The sequence below is a fragment of the Lagenorhynchus albirostris genome, chromosome 15, assembly GCF_949774975.1.
Source record: "Lagenorhynchus albirostris chromosome 15, mLagAlb1.1, whole genome shotgun sequence".
NCBI classification, from domain to species: domain Eukaryota; kingdom Metazoa; phylum Chordata; class Mammalia; order Artiodactyla; family Delphinidae; genus Lagenorhynchus; species Lagenorhynchus albirostris.
This window is the reverse complement of record NC_083109.1, coordinates 78727665-78752630: the sequence shown is the minus strand read 5'-3', so window position 1 is coordinate 78752630 and position 24966 is coordinate 78727665. Positions and strand designations below refer to the sequence as shown.

Genomic DNA, 24966 nt, shown 5'->3' with positions numbered 1-24966 from the left:
AGAATAGGCAAATACAGAGATACAGCAGTGGACGGTGATTGCTTAGGGCTGGGGAGGATGGGTATAGCTAAAGAGCATGGGGTTTCTTTTTGAGGTGATGAAAATGTTCTAAAATTGACCATGATAAAGGCTGCACATATCTGTGAATATATTAAAAAACAATGAACTGTACAATAAACGTGGATGAATAATATAGTATGTGAATTATTTCTTAATAAAGCTGTTTTTTAAAAAGTTCAGACTTAATGGTGCTATGAAAGCCCCAAATTTTTACTTCCTTACATCTTAATAAGGGAAAGATTAATATCTGAGTTGGCAACTGTGCTGAGGGCTTCAAATACCTTGTCATTCATTTGTTATGACAATCTTAAGCATATGAGGAAACTGCGGCGTGGATAAGCAACTTGCTCAAAGAACTATAGCTAAGTCGCAGGTACCCAAGTCAGTCCATTCCCAGGTCATATGTTATTTCCACTATGTCTGTTTGTGGATTTGGTCCTTTACTAAGCCAGAAAAGATGCCAACATCACACTAATCCAAGTCAAACTATCATTAACTGCAGAATGCCAGGCTGAACACTCCTGCTAGAATCTAACATACCTAGAAGGGTCGGGTTATTACACACAGAAATAACTAAATAGTTGTGACAAACGAAGACGCTACCATTACCTCAGTAATTTCCTTTCTTCTACTATCTCCTAAAGGGCTTCCCCTTTTCTCTCAACACAAGATTTTACCTTTCATTTCTCTCTCCTGAATTTCCCGCTCCTTCTTAGCCTGAATGGCAAGCAGCCGTCTGCTCTTCACGGCACTGATCATGTCTTCAGCTTCCATATCTACCTGGGGCTCAAACTTCACGACTTCTTTTTTCCTATCAGCTTTGCCTAACCCATTCTCCTCTTTTCCATTTTCTTTATTTCTGGCTTCCATTTCTTTCCGTTTCTGTTTCTCTGCTCTCTTCTTATCATTTTCTTCCTTCAATACAGCAAGCCGTTCCTTCCATAACTCTGCAGACATCTGCTGCCTGGTTTCCATGTGGTCCTGCACTGAGTATGTCATGAGAATCCGGTGGCAGAGTGCTGTCAAGATCTGCAGTTTCTCCTCTGATGTTAGCTCAAAAAATTCAGAGGTCTCCAGCTTTTCTAGGAACTCATCTTGTACCTCATTGTCTTCAAATGGTGCTGAATCTTTGTTGTCATCTGTGTCTGAGCCCTCACTTTCTTCCTGAATGTCAGATTTGCGCAAGCAGAGCCGAACCAGCTCTGAAACAGAATGCAGAGTCAGAGGGATTTCTGACAGCTTCATTCCCAATTCACCATAGTCTTCTGCTATTTCATCTTGTAACAAGGTCTGTAAGAGGATGACCAACACTCTATTCAGGTATAAAAAGCCACCCTTTTCTGCACTCAAGGCTTCCATAAGGGACACAGCAGTAATAGGATACTGAGCATCTGGTAAGAGTAACCCAGAATAACAGCTCAAGAACTCCACCACCATGGCCACATCCCCAAAGAGTGTATTGGGCAGCCCTTCAGGGGTATCCACCAATTTAAATGTTGGAAGGTTTTTGCCAGTTAACTCTTGGTCCTCGTACCGCTTCTGTTTCTCTAGTTTCTCGAGCATTTCTTTCTCTCTCCGTTCCTTGGCTTTCTCCTTCAACTTTTCTTTCAGCTCCTCTCGTTTCTTTTTCAAATATTCTTTGCGCTGCTCTTCAGACATAGAAGCCCATCTCTTTTTGTGCTCTAGAAGCTCAAAGCGTTTTTGAACAATACTTCGCAATTCTTCTGGGAGACGAGCTCTATCTTCACTAGAGAGGAGACGAGCTGTTTTGGAGATAACACAGGACAGGGCACTCTTCTTGTCCTCCCTGTCTTTGTTTTCTTTGTAGTAGGCGATAAGGTGGAGGGCAGCAGGAGGCAGATGTTTATGAGGTTTACTAGAGGACCTAGGTGTGCCCCCAGAATTCCTCGGGGCTCGTGTCACCTTCTGAGTGCCTTTGGCCATGTCCAACAAAGTCATCTGCTTCATTTTGGTTTTAGGAGTCTTCAAGCCCTTTTTTGGAGATTTGGAATTCCCTGTGGATTTCTGTCCATTCAGAATGCCTTTGCTTCTGCCCTTTGCTTTCAAAGGTTTGTCACTATGCTTCCCTGATTTCTTGCCAGGTGGGCCTTTCTTAGGAATGTGAAAGTTAGCATGTAGCTTGTTGGGCGACATCATCTTCATCACTTCCTCCAGATGCTCTTCTGGAGATTTGGAATTCTTTGAGTTCTTCACTTTGAGTGGTGAGCCATTCAAGGATTTCTTCAAGTGTACATGACACCATAACTTAGGATTTAGTGGTGAACTGAGAGAAGAGTTGTCTGTCTTGGATTTCTTTGAGGGCTTCCTGTCTGGAGATCCAGTATTCTTCCTCTTAGTAGAGGGGTTGAGAGTCATGTACTAGAATTTAAGAACAGGAGCAAAAATAGTTTTAAAAACTAATTTAAAGAAGCAATATTTAAGCATCCTAAAGGCCCTCTTCCCCATCTATTCAGGTAAAGCTACATATTCATTTCTCTTCATAGACACTCTGTCCCTGAAAAAAACAAAGCCATGAATGTTAGCTAATGTTTTAGCCATATCAACACAAAATTCTCTTGATACTCAGACTTAAAAATCTATACTCCGGGACTTCCCTGGCGGTCCAGTGGTTACAACTCCATGCTTCTACTGCAGGGGGCATGGGTTCAATCCCTGGTCGGGGAACTAAGATCCAGCATGTCGTGCGATGTGGCAAAAAAAAACATCTATACTCCAATATTAGGCATTTTTTGCTATATAACTAGTTTTCTTCTTATATATAGATTAGCAGTTCTTAAATACCTTAATGAAATCTATGAACTCTTTCCCCAGAAACATATAAAAATCATGCATACAATTTCAGAGTCCATGGGTCCCAGACTAAGGATACTTGATCTAGATAATGTCAACATCTGAGGAATTTTAAAATTATTGCTCTTGAGACAGGATTGTATTTTTGTCCTTTAAACCTTTAGTACAACTAGGGGTATTCTATGTTTAGAATGGTAGAAAGTACACCATTTAAGTATTTTTGTTTAAATTCAGAAACATATTTTCTTATTAAGAGTATCAGTAAGTATACTAACGACAACAAAACACTGCTCACAAATAAGGAGCCCTCCTGATCCTGGCTCCTTAACCTCCTCTCTGTCTTCGCCCCACACCTCAAGAACTCTTTCCCACGAATACATTATTAACTACAAGCCCCATAGGACTTCCCTGGAGGCGCAGTGGTTAAGAATCCGCCTGCCAATGCAGGGGACATGGGTGCGAACCCTGGTCCGGGAAGATCCCACATGCCGCAAAGCAACTAAGCCTGTGCGTCACAACTAGTGAGCCTGGGCTCTAGAGCCTGCGAGCCACAACTACTGAGCCCATGCGCCACAATTATTGAAACCCGCACACCTAGAGCCCGCGTTCCACAACAAGAGAAGCCACTGCAATAAGAAGCCTGCACACTGCAATGAAGAGTAGCCCCCGTTCGGCGCAACTAGAGAAAGCCTGTGAGCAGCAATGAAGACCCAACACAGCCAAAAATAAACAAACAAATAATAAATAAATTTATTTAAAAAAAACCTACAAGCCCCATAAGTTCTCAAACACACAATTCTCTCTTGATCATCCCCTCACATCTTTCAAATCCACTCCCTTTAGTACCCCAACTCTGCAATCCTTCAATCCCAGCAGGACCCTTAAATCAGTTAATTCTATCACGTTTTCACCAATCTCACTTCTTTGTCCTTCTTAACTCAGGTTAAGTTCCACAGACAGTCATTCCAATCAATCTTGCATAAACCTACAGTTCCCTTGTCTCTCTTGCTCTATTATATCAAGTTACTCCTAGCCTGCACTTGTTAAGCTTGAACATGACTAGAATAAAAGACACAATGACAGTGTGTGGACTTATTTTAAATTCATGATCAGGTACCTCAGATGGATCCTGAATGCCACTCAGTAATCACAATATATTCCCTTAGTCCATTTACCTTCTCACTCTCCTGGATATACATCTTTTCCTATCTCCTAAAATCTCCACCTTATCCCCATTATACAGAATTAGTTAACAGGTTAGAACCCAGTCAACCTGCCATTGTTTCTGTTTAAATGTGCATTGAAACAAAACCAAAAACACTGTTGATTTTGATGTTTTAAAATATAATTACAAAGAAAAAAAGCCTGGCAGTTAAAACACATACTACATGAAATAATAGCCAAGCAATGAAAAAGTATAGCCAATTCAAAAAAAATTTTTTTTGTTTCAAGTGATTAGGAGAAAGACTAGATAACCCCTAGAATACTTGACTTCTATTACCAAAAGCAGCTAAGCACATAAAAGGCACTCAGAGACTGCTGAGTTTAAGTTTCTGAGTGGAAAGGACTAACTTGCTAAGAAGCAGTCTGGAGGCAGTGGATAAGACAGGCTAGTGTGAGATGAGACTACAGGCCAGGAAACAGCTGAAGACTATCGAATATGAAATTAGGACCCCTTTAAAAAGGCAACAGAGAAACAGCTATGGTGAAATAAATCTCAGAGATGCTACAGAACAACACCTATGCTCCTGTTGAAGTAAACAAAACAGGTACAATAAAATTTAATAAGTTGTACTACAATGCCAAATAAGCTTTAAACATTAAGGATATAATCATCAGAGAAACAAGCTCATAGAACCTAAGCAGCACAAGAGGTAGAAATATGGTCTGCAATGAATGAGTGGCTATACTTAACAAATCCTTCTTCTGGCTAAGTTCTCTAACTTTAAAGGCCAATCTGCCTTTTAAGAACTACAGGCAATTGCAGGTTACTGTTCCTCCAGCTGGCTGTTTTTGTTCCCTGACCAAAACGGGATGTTTTGTTCCTCAATTATCATCCTCAGTATGGGCTGACAAAGAGGTTTCATAGTTTATAGAACATAAACATTATCTGTGACTCAGGGGACACTTTCTCCAGAGGCAAGAATTTCTCAGTTCTAGTTCCCCAGAACTATATTTTAAAATGTTAAAAAGAATAAGCAAAGATAACTTATGTATGATTCCATTCTTCTTGCTGGCAGTAATATTACCAAAACTCCAGAGAGGACAATATTTCAGAGACCACCCTACAAATCACGAATAAGACCCAAAACTACCCTGGCAGGAATTAAGGACAAATATGTGCCTTCCAAAAGTTAATCATCCACTTCAGCTAGCCTTGGAAAATCTTCAGAGTACAAACATAATGGATTGATACTTTTTCTAGTGAGCAGGATAAGAGATTATCTCTAAAGTCATTCTAAAATAAAATTTATCACTAAAAAGGAGTTTAGTGTGAGACTATGTTTCATTTTTACCATTTTAAATAAATATCTAATAGGGTCTATTATAATTGGGCCACTTCTTAATTTACTGATTACATTTCTTTCTATTTAAAAAGTCACTCAAATTTAGCATAAATTTCTTCTACTTAGAAGCACTCTATTATGCAGAAATAATGCAAGAAAGAGCTGGGATGGCTTAGCCATGAGATGGTCCAGCAGCCCATTTTTATCTATAAGGTGTGTTTTTTTGCCAAGCCACACCACATTAATTTTTTTTCTTAAAAATGAAAGAAATTAACTCACCCAACCCCCTCCCAAAAGGCCGGCTCCCCGCGTGAGCAGTCCTTCAGTAACTGGATCATCTCAGCATAGGGCATGCTGGGCAGTCACAGCCAATGGGAGCCGGCATGGCTGGACTCAGGGGGAATCTGAAAAAGTATAAAACCACTTATGTGCTAAGGGTCTCCCCTGTCCCCCATTCAGCATAAGTAATCTACCAGAGTAGTGCATAGAGAAGGAGAAAAGAATGGGCATCTGGATTAGCAGTATTATAGTTTTCTGGAAAAGGCCCTTCTTAACTGCTAAACAGGGAAAAATATTTATGTATGTATTAGCAACACGAGAGGCTATAAGAAAAATAGTGTAAAAAAAAAAAAAAGAAAAATAGTGTATACAGTTCCATACTTGTTCCCTGTCACCTGGAACGAACCACCACCACAAATAAGGAAATCTAATAAGATAAAAATGAAGAAACTTAATATTTATAGCAGCTCATTCAGATGCTAAACTTAACTTACTAGTAAGCAGTCAGAACCCTAAACTAGAAAACTTTGGCAATCTACATTCTGATTCTATTCCACTCTTCTCATTCACCCCAGGAACGATGTTAGGAGTTTTAAGGCAACATTCATATAGTGTGCTTGTCTCAATCTCTAGATGCCTTTATCAGCAAATCTGTGAAATGTGTTACTATACAATATTTTTAAGTGCTTTGAAATTAATGTAATTTATTTTTAAAAGTACTACTGCTCTATGGCACTTCCCTGGTGGTCCAGTGGTAAAGAATCCACCTTACAGTGCAGGAAATGCGAGTTCGATCCCTGATCAGGGAACTAAGATCCCACATGCCATGGGGCAACTAAGCTCGTGTGCCTCAACTACTGAGCTTGCGTGCCTCAAATAGAGCCCACGCACTCTGGAACCCATGCACCACAACTAGAGAAGAGAAAAAACCTGCACGCCACGACTAGAGAGAAGCCCACACACAACGAAGAGCCCGTGCCGCAACAGAAGATCCCGTATGCCTCAACAAAGATGCTGCAACTAAGACCCGACACAGCCAAAATAAATAAATAAATAAATAAATAAATAAATTTTTGGGAAAAAGTACTGTTGCTCTAGTGTCTAATTCATAAACAAACTTCAAGCACCAAAATTTAATCAAAGAAAAATCTTAAGACCATAAACACTTACTTGAAACATCAGTTATTAGGAGAGATAAGAAACATCTTTTAAAATGTATAATAATTAGTATCACTAATGATGAGACAAAATTACACCATGTGCCTTCTGAAATGATTCACTGAGAAGAATACAACATCAGTTCTGTGGTATTACTAAGCATGAGGAAATAAACTTAAATTGAGGAACATTATACTAAATAATTGGTTTGTATTCTTAAAATTATCAAGGTTTTTAAAAGACAAAGGAAAACTGAGGGACTAATCCAGATTAGAGAAGACTACAGAGACATAACAAGTAAATGTAATACATGATACTACCCTGGATCCTATTAGGGCCAAAACAAAATATGTTTGGCTAAAAGGATGTTAATGGGACAATTGGCAAAATTTGACTAAAAACTGTAAATCACTTCTTTCCACACCGACAGTGCTCTCGCATACATGGTAACCATTCCTAAAACCTGCTGGATTTTCTGTAGTTAGTGTTGCAAACCTGCCCACAAAGTGATACAGTACAAGAAGCGCAAGGATTCTCTGTATTCTCCAAGGAAAGGAATGTTATGACAGGAAGGAGAGTGGCTATGGTGGACAGACTAAGCTGGTTTTCCAGAAAAAGGCTAAATAAAACCACAAAGAAGATTTTGCTGAGGCTTGAATGCATTGAGCCCAACTGCAGATCTAAGAGAATGCTGGCTATTAAGAGAAGCAAGCATTTTGAGCCGGGAGGACGTAAAAAGAGAAAGAGCCAAGTGATCCAGTTCTAAGCTTCATATTTTGTTTTATTATGAAGATAATAAAATCTTGAGATTACGTTTACTTTAAAAAAAACTACAGATCAGATAACAGTATCGTTTTCATGTTAATTTCTTGATTTTGATCACTGTACTATAGTTATTATAGAAAATATCCTTGTCTTTTAGGAAACACATATTCAAGTATTTTGTAAAAGGGTATCCTGTCTTATAACCTACTACCATCAGCTCAGAAAAAAATAATGTGTATAAAGAGAAAAAAATGATAGGGACTCCCCTGGTGGTCCAGTGGTTAAGAATCCGCCTTCCAATGCAGGTGACGTGGGATCGATCCCTGGTCGGGGAACTAAGATCCCACATGCCGTGGGGCAACTAAGCCTGCGCCACAATTAGAGAGCCTGTGTGCCACAACTACTGAGCCCACACACCGCAACTAGAGAAACCTGTGCACTGCAACTACTGAGCCCGTGCTCTGGAGCTCACACACCACAACTAGAGAGAAGCCCGCACACCACAACAAAGAGCCCACACACCTCAACGAAAGATCCTGCATGCCGCAACAAAGATCCCCCAACTAAGACCCAATGCAGCCAAATAAATTAATTAATTAATTTAAAAAAAATCATCTGCTCAACTCCTAATCCAGAACTTGGAGGGCAGTAAATAGTAAATTGAAATGACCAAAAAGTCAAATCAAAACAAATTTTAAAAAAAACAGAAAAAATAATAAAACAAATGTGGTAAATGTTAAAATTTGAGGAATCTACTTGAAGAGTACAGAGAAATTCTTTATAGTATTTGTCACCTTTTCTATACGAAATTATTTCAAAATAAAACGTTTTTAAAATGTATTCAGAATATTAAATCAATCCAAATTATTTTAGGACTCCAAATGTCTTAAAAAGTGTTATTTTTCTTGTTACGTCTCTAACCAAATGCTTCCTTACTAGGATATACCACTCCAAAATAAGACTTCAAAACATGGACAGGGAATTCCCTAGTGGTTCAGTGGTTAGGACTCCAAAGCTTCCACTGCTGGTGGCACAGGTTCGATCCCTGATTCGGGAACTAAGATCCTGCATGTCACGTGGCACAGCTATTAAAAAAAAAAAAGGCAAAACATTATAGACAGACTAACAAAACACTAGAGCTGCCATGTATTAGAATACGGAAATGAGCTAAGATAGCTGATTTCGTGTTAGATGACAGTTATTTTATCATCCAAGTGCCTTGTAAATCATTCCTCCAAGTCATTAGGCCTACAAAATATTCACCCCTAAACTCAACGGTCAGTTGCATTTTTCTCCTCAATGAACAGAATGGAACTTCTTAAAGAAATGAATTCACTAGCCATGTACATATTATACCTATGCTAAACATCACAGGATATAAAATGAGTAAGATAGCTTTTAATCTCAAGTAATTTATATTCTAAGGTTCTACAAGACCACAAGCACACCCCCATCATCACACTAGGCCCTACTCAGATAACACTCCAAAATTCTACATTTCTAAATAATTTTCCTCTTTCCCACCTAAGCTCTCCTAGTTGGTCCTTTCCCAAAACTATTACTCACAACTTGCTTCCTCTCTCCAGACCTCATCTCTCTCTATAGTAGTTGTATTCAGCAGCCTAGCATAACATTAAATTCTACAAAAACCAAAGAAAAAAATTTTAACCTATTGCTTTTGGTTCCCATTTCAATGTACTTGCTGCCAAAGTAAGCTCAAACCCACTGCCTCTGGGACAGGCAGATCACATGTGATCAACTCTGATGTTCGATGCATTATTTTATTTATCTTTTTTAAGATTTTTTTTTTGATGTGGACCAGTTTTAGAGTCTTTATTGAATTTGTCACAATATTGCTTCTGCTATATGTTTTGGTTTTTGGCTCTGAGGCATGTGGGATCTTAGCTCCCTGACTAGGGATTGAACTTGCACCCCCTGCACTGGAAAGCAAAGTCTTAACCAGTGGACCGCCAGGGAAGTCCCCACTGCATTATTTTAAATTTCCTTTAGATCAGGAAAGAATCCAAAGCACTCTTTTATGGTCTACTTATCCATACCTTTACTATATTCTGTCCTGGCTGAGATGCCAAAAGTTCTTTGAGAAAACCAATTTTATAAAAAGGAAAAATAAACATACATAAACTCAGAAGATAAAATCAGTGAAATGTCAAATAGTATTGGGGAATAAGAAATTATTGTTTAAGGTATGCAAAATACATTAAAAGACAAGTGTATGCTCTGAATTTATAGACTGGTATCTTACATGACTCAATTTCTCTAAGTAGAATCACTGCCTTCTTACAGCAGTTTAGTGTAAACAAGCTTGCACTTCTAGTCTCTATCAGAATTACAGCCAAAATTCATTAAGTTAATATTTTAAGTCCTCATTAGAAAATTTCAGAGTAGCCAATTTCTTCAGAAATTGCTTTTCAAGATATAATAAATTCTTAAAACAAAACAAACAAAAAAAGATATAAATTCCTGGAATTCTAAGTCTCTGGCTCCTACAGAAAGTGTGGATCAGCTTTTTTGTTCTAATAAAACCCAAAGACCTTTTTATCCATAAATTATACTCAGTCTTTCTTTCATGTTACTCACATATTTGAATCACTGAACTAAAATACATAAAAGACAACTGTAAAATTTAAAAAGAAGAAAATATTTAGGACTCAAATGATCCAAGAGTCTAAAACCTATTTAGAGATGATCTTATATACAATTTTCATACAGTAAAGACAGTAAGTTCCTGTTATAACCACCGAAAGCTGTAACACAGTTCCAAAACTCTACAGCAATAAAACGAAAACAAATTAAAATTTCCCCTCAGTAAATAAAAAAATTTAAGAAAAAGTTTAGGTTTACTAAATAGTTCTATGGAAATTTTAGTCCTGATCTAGAAAAAGTCAACTAATCCCTAAATTTGTCTTTTTACACAAATGATAAAAATTTAGAGAGCCTAATGGAAGATAATGCTGTGACATAAATCACAGCAAGATCTTTTTTGACCCACCTCCTAGAGTAATGAAAATAAAAACAAAAATAAACAAATGGGACCTAATTAAACTTAAAAGCTTTTGCACAGCAAAAGGAAACCATAAACAAGACGAAAAGACAGCCCTCAGAATGGGAGAAAATATTTGCAAACGCAGCAACAGACAAAGGACTAATCTCCAAAATATACAAAGAGCTCATGGAGCTCAATATCCAAAAAACAAACAACCCAATTAAACAATGGGTGGAAGACCTAAATAGACATTTCACCAAAGAAGACATACAGATTGCAAAGAGGCACATGAAAAGATGCTCAGCATCACTGACTGTTAGAGAAATGCGAATCAAAACTACAATGAGGTATCACCTCACACCAGTCACAATGGCCATCACCAAAAAATCTATAAACAATAAACGCTGGAGAGGGTGTGGAGAAAACGGAACACTTTTTTTTTTTTGTGGTACGCGGGCCTCTTACTGTTGTGGCCTCTCCCGTTGCGGAGCACAGGCTCCGGACGCGCAGGCTCAGCAGCCATGGCTCACGGCCCTAGCCGCTCCATGGCATGTGGGATCTTCCCAGACCGGGGCACGAACCCGTGTCCCCTGCATCGGCAGGCGGACTCTCAACCACTGCGCCACCAGGGAAGCCCAAACGGAACACTTTTGCACTGTTGGTGGGAATGTAAATTGATACAGACACTGTGGAAAACAGTATGGAGGTTCCTTAAAAAAACTAAGAACAGAACTACCAAAATGACCCAGCAATCCCACTACTGGGCATATACCCTGAGAAAACCATAATTCAAAAGGACACATGTACCCCAATGTTCATTACAGTACTATTTACGATAGCCAGGACATGGAAACAACCTAAATGTCCAACAACAGATGAATGGATAAAGACGACGTGAGTACACATATACAACGGAATATTACTCAGCCATAAAAAGGAATGAAATTGGGTCATTTGCAGAGATGTGGATGGACCTAGAGTCTGTCATACAGAGTGAAGTAAGCCAGAAAGAGAAAAACAAATATTGTGTATTAATGCATATATGTGGAATCTAGAAAAATTCTAGGTACAGATGAACCTATTTGCAGGGCAGGAAAAGAGATGTGGACGTAGAGAATGGACATGTGGACACGGGGGGAAGGGGAGGGTGGGATGAACTGGGAGATTAGGTTTGACATAAATACACTACCATGTGTAAAACAGCTAGTGGGAACCTGCTGTATAGCACAGGGAGCTCAGCCCGGTACTCTGTGACAACCTAGATGGGTGGGATGGCGGGTGGGAGGTCCAAGAGGGAGGGGATATAGGTATACATATAGCTGATTCACTTCATTGTAGCAGCAGAAACTAACAAAACACTGTAAAGCCAATTATACTCCAATAAAATTAAAATAATAAAAAAAAGAAAAAGTTTAGGTTTACTAAATAGTGTTCCATGGAAATTTTAGTCCTGATCTAGAAAAAGTCAACTAATCCCTAAATTTTTCTTTTTACACAAATGTTAAAAATTTAAAGAGCATAATGGAAGATAATGCCTGATCGTGCTGGTCTAGAATAAGAAAACATGCTAATGCTAAACTACGGTTGGAGGTCTTTACCAATGTTTGAAGAAATAAAATTATTTCTCAATATACTTTTGTTAACGATATCAACATAAGGTAATTGAAGTAATTTAGTTGTATGACTCAGTTGTAAGATAGCCTTAGTTTTTCATAATTACAAGAAAGAGATGAAAATATATATATACCATACAACTTTATAAGAATATTCTGAAAATCAAATGAGATAATTAAAGGAAAAATAATAGAAGTGCTAGATTTTCTACTAATCTGTCATACAAAGCAATACTTAGTCCTTTTCAAGGCTGAAAGTATATTTGATCTTATCTCACATACAAAATCAGTTTTCATTTTTAGTAATCAATTTGCAAAAATAATTTTTTTTAATACCATACCTCATTCCAAGAAAGATCTGAGACAAAAAGGCACATGCATGTAATTTGTTTTTGTTTTAATTATGCAACCATAGTAAAATAAGTCAAATTAGAAGAGGAGATATTCAGTGTGGCCTCTTCCCTACCAACCCCATAATCACAACCTATATGAAATAGATATACGTGAAAACTTTGAATTCATTATCTGAAGTTAGAGTTCAAAATCTACTGTAACCATCAGAGGAAATAAATTCATTCAATAGTGTTCCATCCTGCTGTCCAAAACTTAAGTGACCTTACCTTGTATGGATCAAGCAGAAAGTCACTGAACTTGCTAGGCAAGGAATATTTCTTCACTAATTCATCTTCTACCACCCAAGGTGCATTTTCACCAGTACCAGCCCGTAATGCATTATGCCGTATAAAGTATCGAAGTATCTCCTTATTTGGTGGGCGTTCTGTACGAATCAAGCTGTCTGCTGGCACATTACTGATGATCTAGGTTAACAAATAGAAATAGTTAACTCACTACTGGGGTAAAAAGCAATTAACCAATGAGAACAAAGATTTATATTCTCTCTGGAAAACTCATCATTACACCTATAAAATAGGTTATATACTAGATAGAAGAAGAATAATTTTCAGAGACAGAATGTTAAAGATATCTGTAGGCAATGTGTCAATATGTATCAAAGTCCTAAAAATGGGTATATCTGTTGAACCAACAGTTCCTCTTGTTAAGAATTTAGAAGTAAATGGAGGGACTTCCCTAGTGGTCTAGCAGTTAAGACTCCATGCTGCCAATGCAGGGGGCTCAGGTTCAATCCTTGGTCAGGGAACTAGATCCCGCCTGCTGTAACAAAGAGCCTGCATGCCACAGCTAAATATCCCACACGAGGCAACGAAGATCGTGCATGCTGCAACTAAGACCCGGTGCAGCTAAATAAATAAATTAATAAATAAATTTTTTTGAAAAAGAAGTAAATGGAAAGTCATCATCAATCGCTTATAAAAGGAAGGGGGAAAAGGAAGGGAATACTACATAAAGGTACATCAATAAGGGATTCATTTTTCTTTTATTTATTTATTTGTTGTTTATTTATTTTTGGCTGCAATGGGTCTTCGCTGCTGTGCACGGGCTTTCTCTAGTTGCGGCGAGCGGGGTCTACTCTTCATTGCAGTGCACGGGCTTCTCATTGCAGTGGCTTCTCTTGCGGAGTACAGGCTCTAGGCACGGAGGCTTCAGTAGTTGTGGCTTGCGGGCTCTAGAGTGCAGGCTCAGCAGTTGTGGCGCACGGGCTTAGTTGCTCTGTGGCATGTGGGATCTTCCCAGACCAGGGCTCGAACCCGTGTCCCCTGCCATTGGCAGGTGGATTCCTAACTGCTGCGCCACCAGGGAGGCCCCAGCAATGTTTTAACTAGCCACCTTGCTGAACGGGAGCTAAGAAACTTAGTGAAAAATTGTATTTAACACACAATTTTCAAATATAAAGAAATCCTAACAATCCAGTAATGTCTTCAGGTCACTAACTATAAAACAAATGAGTCAAAATGAAATAAGACTTGTCAGCATTCTGACGTGGGAAAAAAACAACACTCTAAAGAGGCAAGAGATCCAGGTTATAATCCTTCCTAATCTCATTTATTAAATTAGGAACTTTGATAGAATTATTTAATTTCTCAGGCCATAGCTGTTTCTTCTATATAACAGTTAGACATGAAGACAAATGTGCAACTGCCTTCCACACCTAGCCGCCCTCCTGCTTCTTTCTAATGATGAGATCTTAGACATATAGGAATAAAAGTACCCAAAAGCAACATGGCATATTTCATGAAATCTAGAATGCTATTAATGAAAGACACATTATGTACCACAAAGAAAAGAATTCTTGCCAATTGATATTGAGATATATCCTGATTCCAGCAGATACAAACTACTATATATAAAATAGATAAACAACAAGGTCCTACTGTATAGCAAAGGGAATTATATTCAATATCTTGTAATAAACTATAATGGAAATGAATATGAAAAAGAATATACATATATATATGTATAACTGAATCACTCTGCTGTACACCAGAAACTAACACAATATTGTAAATCAACTATACTTCAATTTAAAAAAAAAAAGATACATATCCTTATTCTGGAAATATAAAAATATGAAAGTTGAACATCTCAGAATCAATAAAACATAGTACTAAGTTATTTAAAGGGTATTCACCATTTTAGATTATTAGCTTCAGACGCCTTGAAAAAGCACTGGTTAGAGTTAACTCACTTTCTGAGTTTAATTATATTACAAATTGCTCTGCTTTTAACTGGAAAGAGCTATTTCCTCAGGAAGCCCATAACCACTGGAAACAGAGTCTTATTTTTTCAAATAACTAAGTTTGAAGCTCAGATGTAAACTACTCTCACACCCTAATAATTCCTATTAAAAAGGAAAAAGCATGCTATCTCCTAGGAAAGACAATACAGTTTAAAGTCATAATTACAAAGACCAGAAAACCACTCAGAATTTGTTGTAGTTTCTTTAGCACATTTTCTACGAGAAAACGAGCCCTTTGATATTTTCTTAAACAACATCTACTACATGTAAGAGGTTTAATATAAAGTGCCAACTAACCTTATCTTCATTTTGTAGTTTCACATCATATTTGTGAGGCAGAAATTTTGGAGGTGCCCATTTCCTCTCTCCTTTCTTTAATGAAGTAGGAAGTTTTCGTGGAGATCTACGTGCTCTGTCATCTAATCAAATCAATAGAAAATTAGTGAAAAAAATAATTCTTTTAATTCTATCCACTCAGTAATCTTCCTGAACAGCTACTCTGCAACCAAGCACTGAGTGATGGGGCCCTAAGGTAAATCATAAGGTCCTTACTTCAAGTAGCTAAAGTCTATGGGAGGAGTCAACAATAATTACAATACAATGGGTAAATACTATAATAGAGATTGGTATAGAAAAATACTAGATTAGAGAGAAAAATTCTCAAAAAGAGAGAAGCAATGTCTAATTTAGTCTGGAAGATAGGCAGGGAAGACTCAGAAAGAATATGACTTGTTCAGAGACTGCAAATAATGAGATACAGGTGAATATGATCTACAGTACAATCAAAAAAATCAGACTACAGAGGTAAGTAGGGGCTTATAAATTATAACGAACCTTGTATACCATTCATATAGGCTGGAATTTGTCTTACGGACACTAGGGAAACAAAGGATTTTTGATCTAACTAACTAGATGTACATTTTGGAAAGAGCACTAGTGTGAAAAAATGAAGAAAAAGAAAAAGCACTTTCAGCAGTTAGAAAATGAATAAAATGGGAAGGTGAGACTGAAGAAAGGGAATCATAAGATATAATCTTAAACATCTGGATTAATGTATCAGAATGGTGAAGGAAAGAGTCAAGAAGACAGACTTGGTAACCAACTAGATGTGGGAATGTTAAAGGTTTCTAAGTTTTCTGCCTCAGAAATCAAGTAGATGATGATGTAGTGAAAAATAAAAAGGCAAAAAAAATAAATAAATAAAAATAAAAAGGCAGAACAAAAACCATATGAAAAAAATCTAAGGAATGGCAGTGGGGAAAAAGAAAATAAAAAAAGAAAAGTAGTTAGAGAAATAGGAGACTGTGCTATCAAATAAACTAAAAGATTTGAGAGTGACCAACAGTGTTAAATGTAAAAGAAAAGTAAAATGGACTAAGAAGAAATCAGTGGATTTGGCAATTAGGGGTCACCCATAACCTTATTAGGAACAGTTTTAGGACTAAAGAGGCAAAAGTTAGACTATAATAGCATAAGGAATAAACTGATAGAAAGTGGAGACAACATTCTCAAGAACTTTGGCTTGAATGAGTAAGACAGAAATAGAACAACAGGATCAAGGGAGGGTATGTTTTTGTTTTTAGAAAATGGAACTTCATTTATAAGTTGAGAAGAACCATTAGAGAGAGGGTTAAAAACACTGTAGAGTAGAATAATAAGAGTTAACCCAATCCTTGAGAAAGCAGGAAGGAATGGAATTCAAAGCACAAGTATCTTGACCAAGAGGAAGGACAGACAGATCCCTTCTGAGATGAAGGAAGAACACAGACATTCGTAACAGTGAGGTTAAAAACACAAAACTGAAAAGTTCCTGCCTAATACATTTTTCCCCCCATAAAGTAGAAGGAAGGTTACCTTGTGAGAAAACATTTTGTATACTGGAATTTGTCTCTCATATTTCTATGTAAATTCTAATCAGTTTTCCCCCTGAAAACATTCAGAGTACATCATAACATTCTTTAGCCTGCCTACCATTCTTTCCACATACTAGCAATAACATTATATCCCAAAATTAAAACCTAAACTAAGGCATATAACACCCTAAAAAAGAAGCCAAAGCCTAAAACTAGGGGTTCCTAGTACACGTTTAAGGCATAAAACTAACAACTGTAACACATCATTGGTATTCCAATGATCTGGTTCTAGAAGAAGTGTTAGAAGACATATCATCAGTCAACACCTAAGCAACACACTTATCAACCTCAAGTCTTGGGAATTATAAGTAATATACATGTTAGAAAACTTCAGTATCAAAAAGAAGGAAAAGAGAAACTGAAAAACATAGACGTTAGCATTCAAAATGCAGAGTGGAAAACAAAACTGAAGCATCAACAACTGGGGCAGACGAGTCTCAGAAGTTTCCTCGGGACTAGATAAGAACATTCCTTTAAAACCATCTGCACATATCCAAAACATCTGGAGAGACAAAGAATAGAATGGAAGACATACAGCATAACATTCTAATGAAATGTTCTAATTCAAACTTTGTAATAGTTAAATAATGAGGTAAAATTTGATCCTCTAACAATCATGGGGAAGGGGATCAATATACATGACTACTTGAGTACTCATATTTGTGGAGACAGAAGACACCTATCCCAGTCAAATTCCTTACTGACACAGATTAAAAAAAAAAAAAGACGACCTCAGAGGACGATTTATTTTTCCAATGGGCAATGTCTCAGTTCTTCAACTTTCAAAACATTACATTATGTCTCCAAGTCCCTAAAAATTACTTTCAGATATCATAGTGTTTCAGAATTCTGGCAGCTCCCATCTGAGACAAACTTGAGTTACAAAATACAGATAAAAGGAAGTATCTCAAAACTGTCACACTGGCTTGCAACGTGAAGAGAAACAGAGATTAGAATTTATCCCTCATACTCTGATCACACCCCTTCCACACATATACATAATTCCAACTTAAAGAGAAAAGGCAGGCAAACTTACTTTCCCATCTTGGGTAGCTAGGTATGTGCACATAGATTTCCAAGCAACTAGAGGAAATGACTTCCCAATTGTCTTAATTGTGTAGGGAGATTTAAATCTTGATTCACTTTGTAGGTATTTTAGTTGTTTTCCGAATCATAAACAGACAAAATCATGTCTATATAGCAACAAACCCAATTACAAATTTAATTGCTAGAGAACTCAAAAAGATTTGCGCATAATATGAGTTGCATAACTCATTAAGGAAAGCTACTATCATACGTACTAATACTCTCTCTCCTTCCTTCATCCTCTTTCACAATTGCCTCCTTCTTCTGATGGTCCTGAGCGATTTGGCTAGAATTCTCTTTGTCACTTGAGGGAGAATCACAGGCACCATCAGATTTCTTCTCAGCGGCCTCTTCATCCACTTTCTCCAAAGGATGAATCTTCACAATCCTCACCTTTAGCATTTTTTCCTTCCCAACCTATAAGGGAGATAGGAGAAAGAATCAAAGATAATAATTAAGGGGACTTGCCTGGTGATCCAGTGGCTAAGACTCCACGCTCCCAATGCAGGGGGCCTAGGTTCAACCCCTGGTCAGGGAACTAGATCCCACATGCTGCACCTGCATGCCGTAACTAAGACCCAGTTCAGCCAAATAAATAAATAAATATTAAGAAAAAAAAGATATTAAGAACTAGAAACCTAAAGGTAACATTTAGAATATATTATCCAATACACATTCCACCTCACCTACAAAAGTCACTGAAACTCTAAAGTAGTCAAGCACAGTGATTTTTTTCAACTTTATTTCTCAGATCTCCAGGTTGAAATATGACATCTTAAAAAATAAAATGATCACAATCTAGTTCATAATTCACGTACCAATATACTAATGCCAAAGGGCAACTACTGCACAAACCTGAGAAATGTGTAAATAAAGTTCAAGAATTTCCATTTTCTAAAAAAAAATATATATGGATATTCAATTCTCCAGAACATCTGTTGAAAAGACTATCTTTTCTTCACTTAATTACCTTTCACCTCTATCAAAAATCATCACAGAGGGGGGGGGAGGGGAGAGAGAGAGAGAGAGAGAGAGAGAGAGTGTGTGTGCGCGCGCGCGTGCGCGCTCACACCTATTTCCGGATGCTACTCTGTTCCACTGATCTACTGGTCTATCTTTATACCAATTTCACACGGTCTTAATACTTTACAATAAGGCTCAAAATCAGACAGCATTAGGACTCTAACTCTGCTGTTCTTTTTCAAAGTTGTTCTGGCTAGGTTTTTTGCATTACAATCAGCTTGGCAATCCCTACAAACAAGCTGCTGGGATTTTACTATTAATTGTGTTGAATCTATACGTCTATTTGGGAAGAACTGACATCTTAACAACATTTAGTTTTCTGACCAATGAACAAAGTCTACCTCTCCATCATTTAAGGCCTTCTTTAATTTCCCTAAGCAATGTTTTATAGTTTTGTCTATAGGTCTTACACATCTTTTGTCAGATTTACTCCCAGAGTATTCCAGATTTTTTGATGTTACTATAAATGGTATTGAATTTTTAAATTTCAATTTCCAACTGTTTGCTGCTAACACATAGAAATACAAATTGGTTTTTTGTATAGTGGGCCCTTCATTTCCACGGGTTCCATATCTGTGGATTCAACCAACCACATATCGAAAATATTAAAAAAAAAAAAAAAGAAAAAGAAATTCCAAAAAGCGAAATATGAATTTGCTTCACACTGGCAACTATTTACACAGCATTTACATGTGTATTAGGTATTATAAGTAATCTACAGGTAATTTAACATATACTGCAGGATGTGCATAGGTTAAATGCAAACACTACACCATTTTATATAAGGGGCTTGAGCATCTGCAGATTTTGGTATCCACAGGGTCCTGGAACCAATCCTCCACGGATACCAAGGGATGACTGTATTTATCTTGTATCCTGCTACCTTGCTAAACTCACTTATTAGTTCTAGTACCTTATATGGTAGATTCCATGAGATTTTCTACAAAGACAATCGTGCTGTCTGCAATTTTACTTCTTCCTTTCCAATTTGGATGCCTTTTACTTCTTTTTCTGACTAGAACCCCCAGTACAATATTAAGTAGAGTAGGAAAGCAGACATTCAGTCTTTTATCATTAGGTATGATGTTAGCTGTAGATTGTTATTCTGTAAATACTATTTATCAGGTTGAAGAAGTTTCTATTTGCAGTTATCTGGGAGTTTTTATTAGGAATTTGGGTTTTGTCGAATGTATTTTGTGTGTAAATTGAGATGATCGTATGGTTTATCCGTAAGGAGAATTAGAAATTTAAACCCTTGCATTCTTAGGCTAAACCCCACTTAGTCATGATGTATTATCCTTTTAACATAATGTTGGATTTCACTTGCTAAAATTTTTATTAGAACTTTTATATCTAGGTTCACAAGAGAGCTTTGTGAACATACTTTTTTTCTTAGTCTGTGGCTTTTTCTTGTGCTTATACGGTTTCCGTATCAGGGTAATGCTGACCTCATAAAATGATTTGTTAAGAATTCCCTCCTCTTCTATTTTCTGAAATAACATATAGAATTGGTATTATTTCTTCCTTAAATGTTTGGTAGAATTCACCAGTGACAACATCTGGGCCTGAAGTTTTCTTTGTGGGATGATTTTCATTACAAATTCAATTTATTTAATAGATAAAGGGCCATTAAAGGTTTCTATTTCTTCTTCAGTCAGTTTTGGTAGTTTGTGTCTTTCAAGGAATGTTTTCATTTAAATTGTCAGATTTATTGGCTTAAAGGTGTTAATAATATTCCCTTATTATTCTGTCAATATCTGTAGGCTCTGTTGGGATATCACCTAATTCTTCATATTGGTTAATTCGTGTCTTCTTTTTTTTTTAACCTGAGTTTGCCTACAGGTTTATTAATTTTATTGATCTTCTCAAATTACCAGCTTTTGGTTTCACTGATTTCCTCTATGGTTTTCCTGTTTTCTACTTTATTGATTTTGCTCTGATTTTTACTAATTCCTTTCTTCTTCTGTTTCCTTTGGGTTCTTTTTCTTATTTCTCAAGGTAAAAGCCAAGGTCAATGATTTGAGACCTTTCTTTTTTTCTCAGAGATGTTTAGTATTATACATTTCTCCTAAACACTACTGTAAGCAGTATCTCACAAATTCTAATATACTGTATTTTCATTCAGTTCAAAATATTATCTAATTTCCCTTTTGATTTCTTCTTTAATCTATGAGTAAGTTAAAGTTGTGTTATTTAGTTTCCAATTATTTGCAGAGTTTCCAGATATCTGTTATTGATTTAATTCCATTCTGGTCAGAGTATATACTTTGTATGATTTGAACCCTTGTAAGTTTACTGACTTTTTTTATGGCCCAGACTATGGTCTACCATCATAAACTATGCACTTGAAAGGAATGTGTATTCTGCAGTTATTAGGTGGAATGTTTTATAAATGACAATTAGGTCAAGTTGGTTGATAATGTTATTCAGGTTTTCTATATTCTGGCTGACTTTTTGTCTACTCTTTCTACCAGTTATTGAGAAAAGGGGAGGGGGCTGAAATCTCCATCTATAATTTTGACTTGTCTATTTCTTTTGGTAGTTCTATTTTTGCTTCATGTACTCTGAAGCTCTCATTAGTAAATACATAAACATTAAGGACTGCTATGCCCTCTTAATAAACTGATCCCTTTGTCATTATGAAATGCTTCTTTATTCATGGTAATATTCTCTGTCCTGAAACCTACTTTGTCTGACACTTATATAGCCATACCAGATTTCTTTTGACTAATGTTAGGATGGTATCTTTTTCCACCCTTTTCATATTATTCTATTTGTATCTTTCTTATAGGCAGCAGATAGTCGCGTGTTGCTTTCTTATCCAATCTGACAATCTCTACCTTTTAAGTGAAGTTTTTAGAACATTTATATTACACATAATTACAGATATGGTTAGGTACTTTCTTTCCATTTGGCTTATCAAAACTAAAAACTTGGGCTTCCCTGGTGGCGCAGTGGTTGAGAGTCCGCCTGCCGATGCAGGGGACACAGGTTCGTGCCCGGGTCCGGGAAGATCCCACGTGCCGCGGAGCCGCTGGGCCCGTGAGCCATGGCCGCTGAGCCTGCGTGTCCGGAGCCTGTGCTCCACAACGGAAGAGGCCACAGCAGTGAGAGGCCCGTGTACCGCAAAAAAAAAAAAAAAAAAACTAAAAATTTGTGCTCTTCAAAAAACACTGTTAAGAGAGTAAAAACACAAGCCCTAGATTGGGAGAAAAAGCAAAAACACATATCTAATAAAGGATATGTATGCAGAATATATAAATAAGTCTCACAACTTAAAAACAAGAAAATAAACAATTTAAATTTAAACTAATTTTTTTTTTTTTTTTTGCGGTACGCAGGCCTCGCACTGTCGTGGCCTCTCCCGTTGCAGAGCACAGGCTCCGGACGCGCAGGCTCCGCGGCATGTGGGATCTTCCCGGACCGGGGCACGAACCGTGTCCCCAGCATCGGCAGGCAGACTCTCAACCACTGCGCCACCACGGAAGCCCTAAACTAAATTTTTAAATGGACAAAGATCTGAACAGACACTTCACCAAAGAAAATACAAATAGAAGGACAGCAACAAGCACATAAGGTGCTCAACATTATTAGTTATCAAAAGAGTAAATACTCAAGAATAAAAACCCTAGTCAAAGTCCACTGTATTCAATAATGCCAAAGCATTTACCAAAATAGTTAGCAGTGAATGAGCAGCTCCAGATTCTTGTCAAAATTTGGCATTATTTTGACTTTTTCTTATTTACTAATCTGATGAGTATAAAATGATCTCACTACGGTTTCAGTTTGATTTCCTAGATTACTAATGAATGTAAACATCTTTTCATATGTTTATGGACACGCCTATCTCCCTAATCTCTCTCCCCCCCTTCCTGGAACTCTTCCTCTTCCACCTTGCAGATGTGTGCAGAGTATCTTCCTTTTGCCACTCCATATCTGTCTCCAGTCTTCTCTGCCTTGCTCTGTGCTTAAACAGGCTGATCTTTATGAACTACATCAAAGGGCTCCCTTGCCCTCTAGATTTTGGTGAGTTCCACCCATGGGAAGCATAAGCAGAAAATCATATGGTATATTCATTCCCCTGTCTCCCTAGCAGGTTGGTTACTTCTCACTACCGAAGTACTTTTCTACAATTACATTACTCTCTCCTAGTTCCTGTATCCACTCCCTCCCCTCATTTACTTGGGGTTTAGAAGTAGTAAAGCCTCTCCACTATTGACAGCCATGAGGTACTTTAACCTTGTTAGTTTTCCTTGACCTAGATCAGACTGCTGTCTGCTGTCTGTAGTTCCTTTATTAAACTCAATTTGATTACACTATATGAATATGCCATCTGTTTCCTGCCAGGACACTGAATGATACAGTGTGTGATTAAAACCCAATGATGATTCCACAGACAATTACAAAATTTTAAAAAAGTAGCTAGGAGATACAAGGAGTCAAAGTAAATTAAAGAAAGAACAAGGACTTTGGAGCCAGATAGACACAGACTTACTGGCTATTGTTGGGCTACCTAGGCCATTCCCCTCCTCCTCTTCTCTTGCCAGCCTGTCTCTTTTGAGGCTTTATAAAAAAGGTAGTATTCACTTTCTCAGCCCCCCTGCAGCTGATGGATTATGTAAGCCATGGTCTAGGCAATAACATGTAAAGATAAAAGGGGACAGGAGGGGGACTTCCCTGGTGGTCCAGTGGGTAAGACTCTGCACTCCCAATGCAGGAGGCCCGGGTTCGATCCCTGGTCGGGGAACTAGATCCCACATGCATGCTGCCAACTAAGAGTTCGCATGCCGCAACTAAGAAGCCCGCATGCCACAACAAAGGTCCTGCGTGCCGCAAATAAGACCCAGCGCAGCCAAAATAAATAAATATTTTTTTAAAAAAAGGGGGGGGGACAGGAGGAATATGCTTCTGGTAAAGATTTTCTTACTGTGCTTAGATATTTGATCACTCTGAATTGCGAGTGAGCAAACAATTGTGCTCACAGTCACAATTTCACAACCAAGAGGCAACAAAGCTAAGGACAAAACCAAACACACTGAGAAAAGCGGAGCAGAAAGGCAGAGAGACGGAGTTTAAGTCCTTGACAATATTATTCAGCCTCTATACCAAACTTGGAATTGCCTGCCTCTAAGACTTATTATGCGAGATAATCAAATGTCTTCATTGGTTAAGCCGATGCTACTCAAAATGTTGTCCCCAGAGGGTTCGTATCATCACATCCTGGAGCTTGTTAGAACTGCAAACTTTCAGGCCCTACCCTAGACCTTTTGAATCAAGCTCTCAGGGGATGGGGCCCAAGAATGTACATTCAGTAATCCTCTAAGTGATTTTATTTAGGCTAAAGTTTGAGAAGTCCAGGCCACTGTCAGTCAGCCATTTCATTACATACAGATGAAATCACTAGTACTAACTAGTACGTTATATAAACCTGAACAAGCTACTTAAACATCTGCGCCTGTTTACCACCTCACTTTTCTGTGCAGATTCTGTAAGACATTATGTAAAGCAACTAGCCCAGTATCCAGTACATACAGAAATTCAACAAATGTTAGTTCCCTTCCGCCCTGAATCTTACTTAAGTTTTCAAAGGATTATATAGGGATTGCTTTAGTGTTACGTAAACAGTTTACCTAACTACTTTAGTAAATCCTTTAGTAATAGTAATAGCTATCTTACCTATTTACTTCAGTAATAGTTATCCTTTAGTAATGGGCTGGAAAATTTAAAAATTTAAATAGAAAAACAAAACAGTCAACTCAATCACTGTTGCAGGGAAATGAAATCTTTTGCCTATAGATTCCATAGATTTGGACTAAAAATATCTAAAGGTCTTTTAAACAAAGTATGAAAAAAATGACAAAACAAACAAGGCCAATACAGCATCAAGTTATCAAAAAGGGACAAAACAAGGAAAACAACGTTGCAATGATACAGTCTAACAATTATTGTAATAGTCAACATTCCCAATAACAAACGTGGTTCTAAAATTTGGTGATTAGGGACTTCCTTGGTGGCGCAGTGGTTGGGAAGCCACCTGTCAACACAGAGGACATGGGTTCGAGCCCTGGTCTGGGAGGATCCCACACACCGC

General features: G+C 37.5%; 1 protein-coding gene and 1 pseudogene across 1 annotated transcript in view; one reads left to right on the top strand and one right to left on the bottom strand.

Moving 5' to 3' along the window:
• Nucleotides 1-24966, bottom strand: part of BAZ1B (bromodomain adjacent to zinc finger domain 1B) — a 64522-nt gene that overhangs the window by 26812 nt on the left and 12744 nt on the right. Inside the window, exons 4-7 of the mRNA XM_060125256.1 lie at nt 18068-18269; nt 15151-15272; nt 12818-13015; nt 738-2439 (exon numbers count right to left, since the gene is read on the bottom strand). Of these exons, the coding sequence (XP_059981239.1) occupies nt 738-2439; nt 12818-13015; nt 15151-15272; nt 18068-18269 (2224 nt within the window). The remainder of the gene's footprint in view (nt 1-737; nt 2440-12817; nt 13016-15150; nt 15273-18067; nt 18270-24966) is intronic.
• Nucleotides 7259-7581, top strand: LOC132505796 (large ribosomal subunit protein eL42-like; annotated as a pseudogene).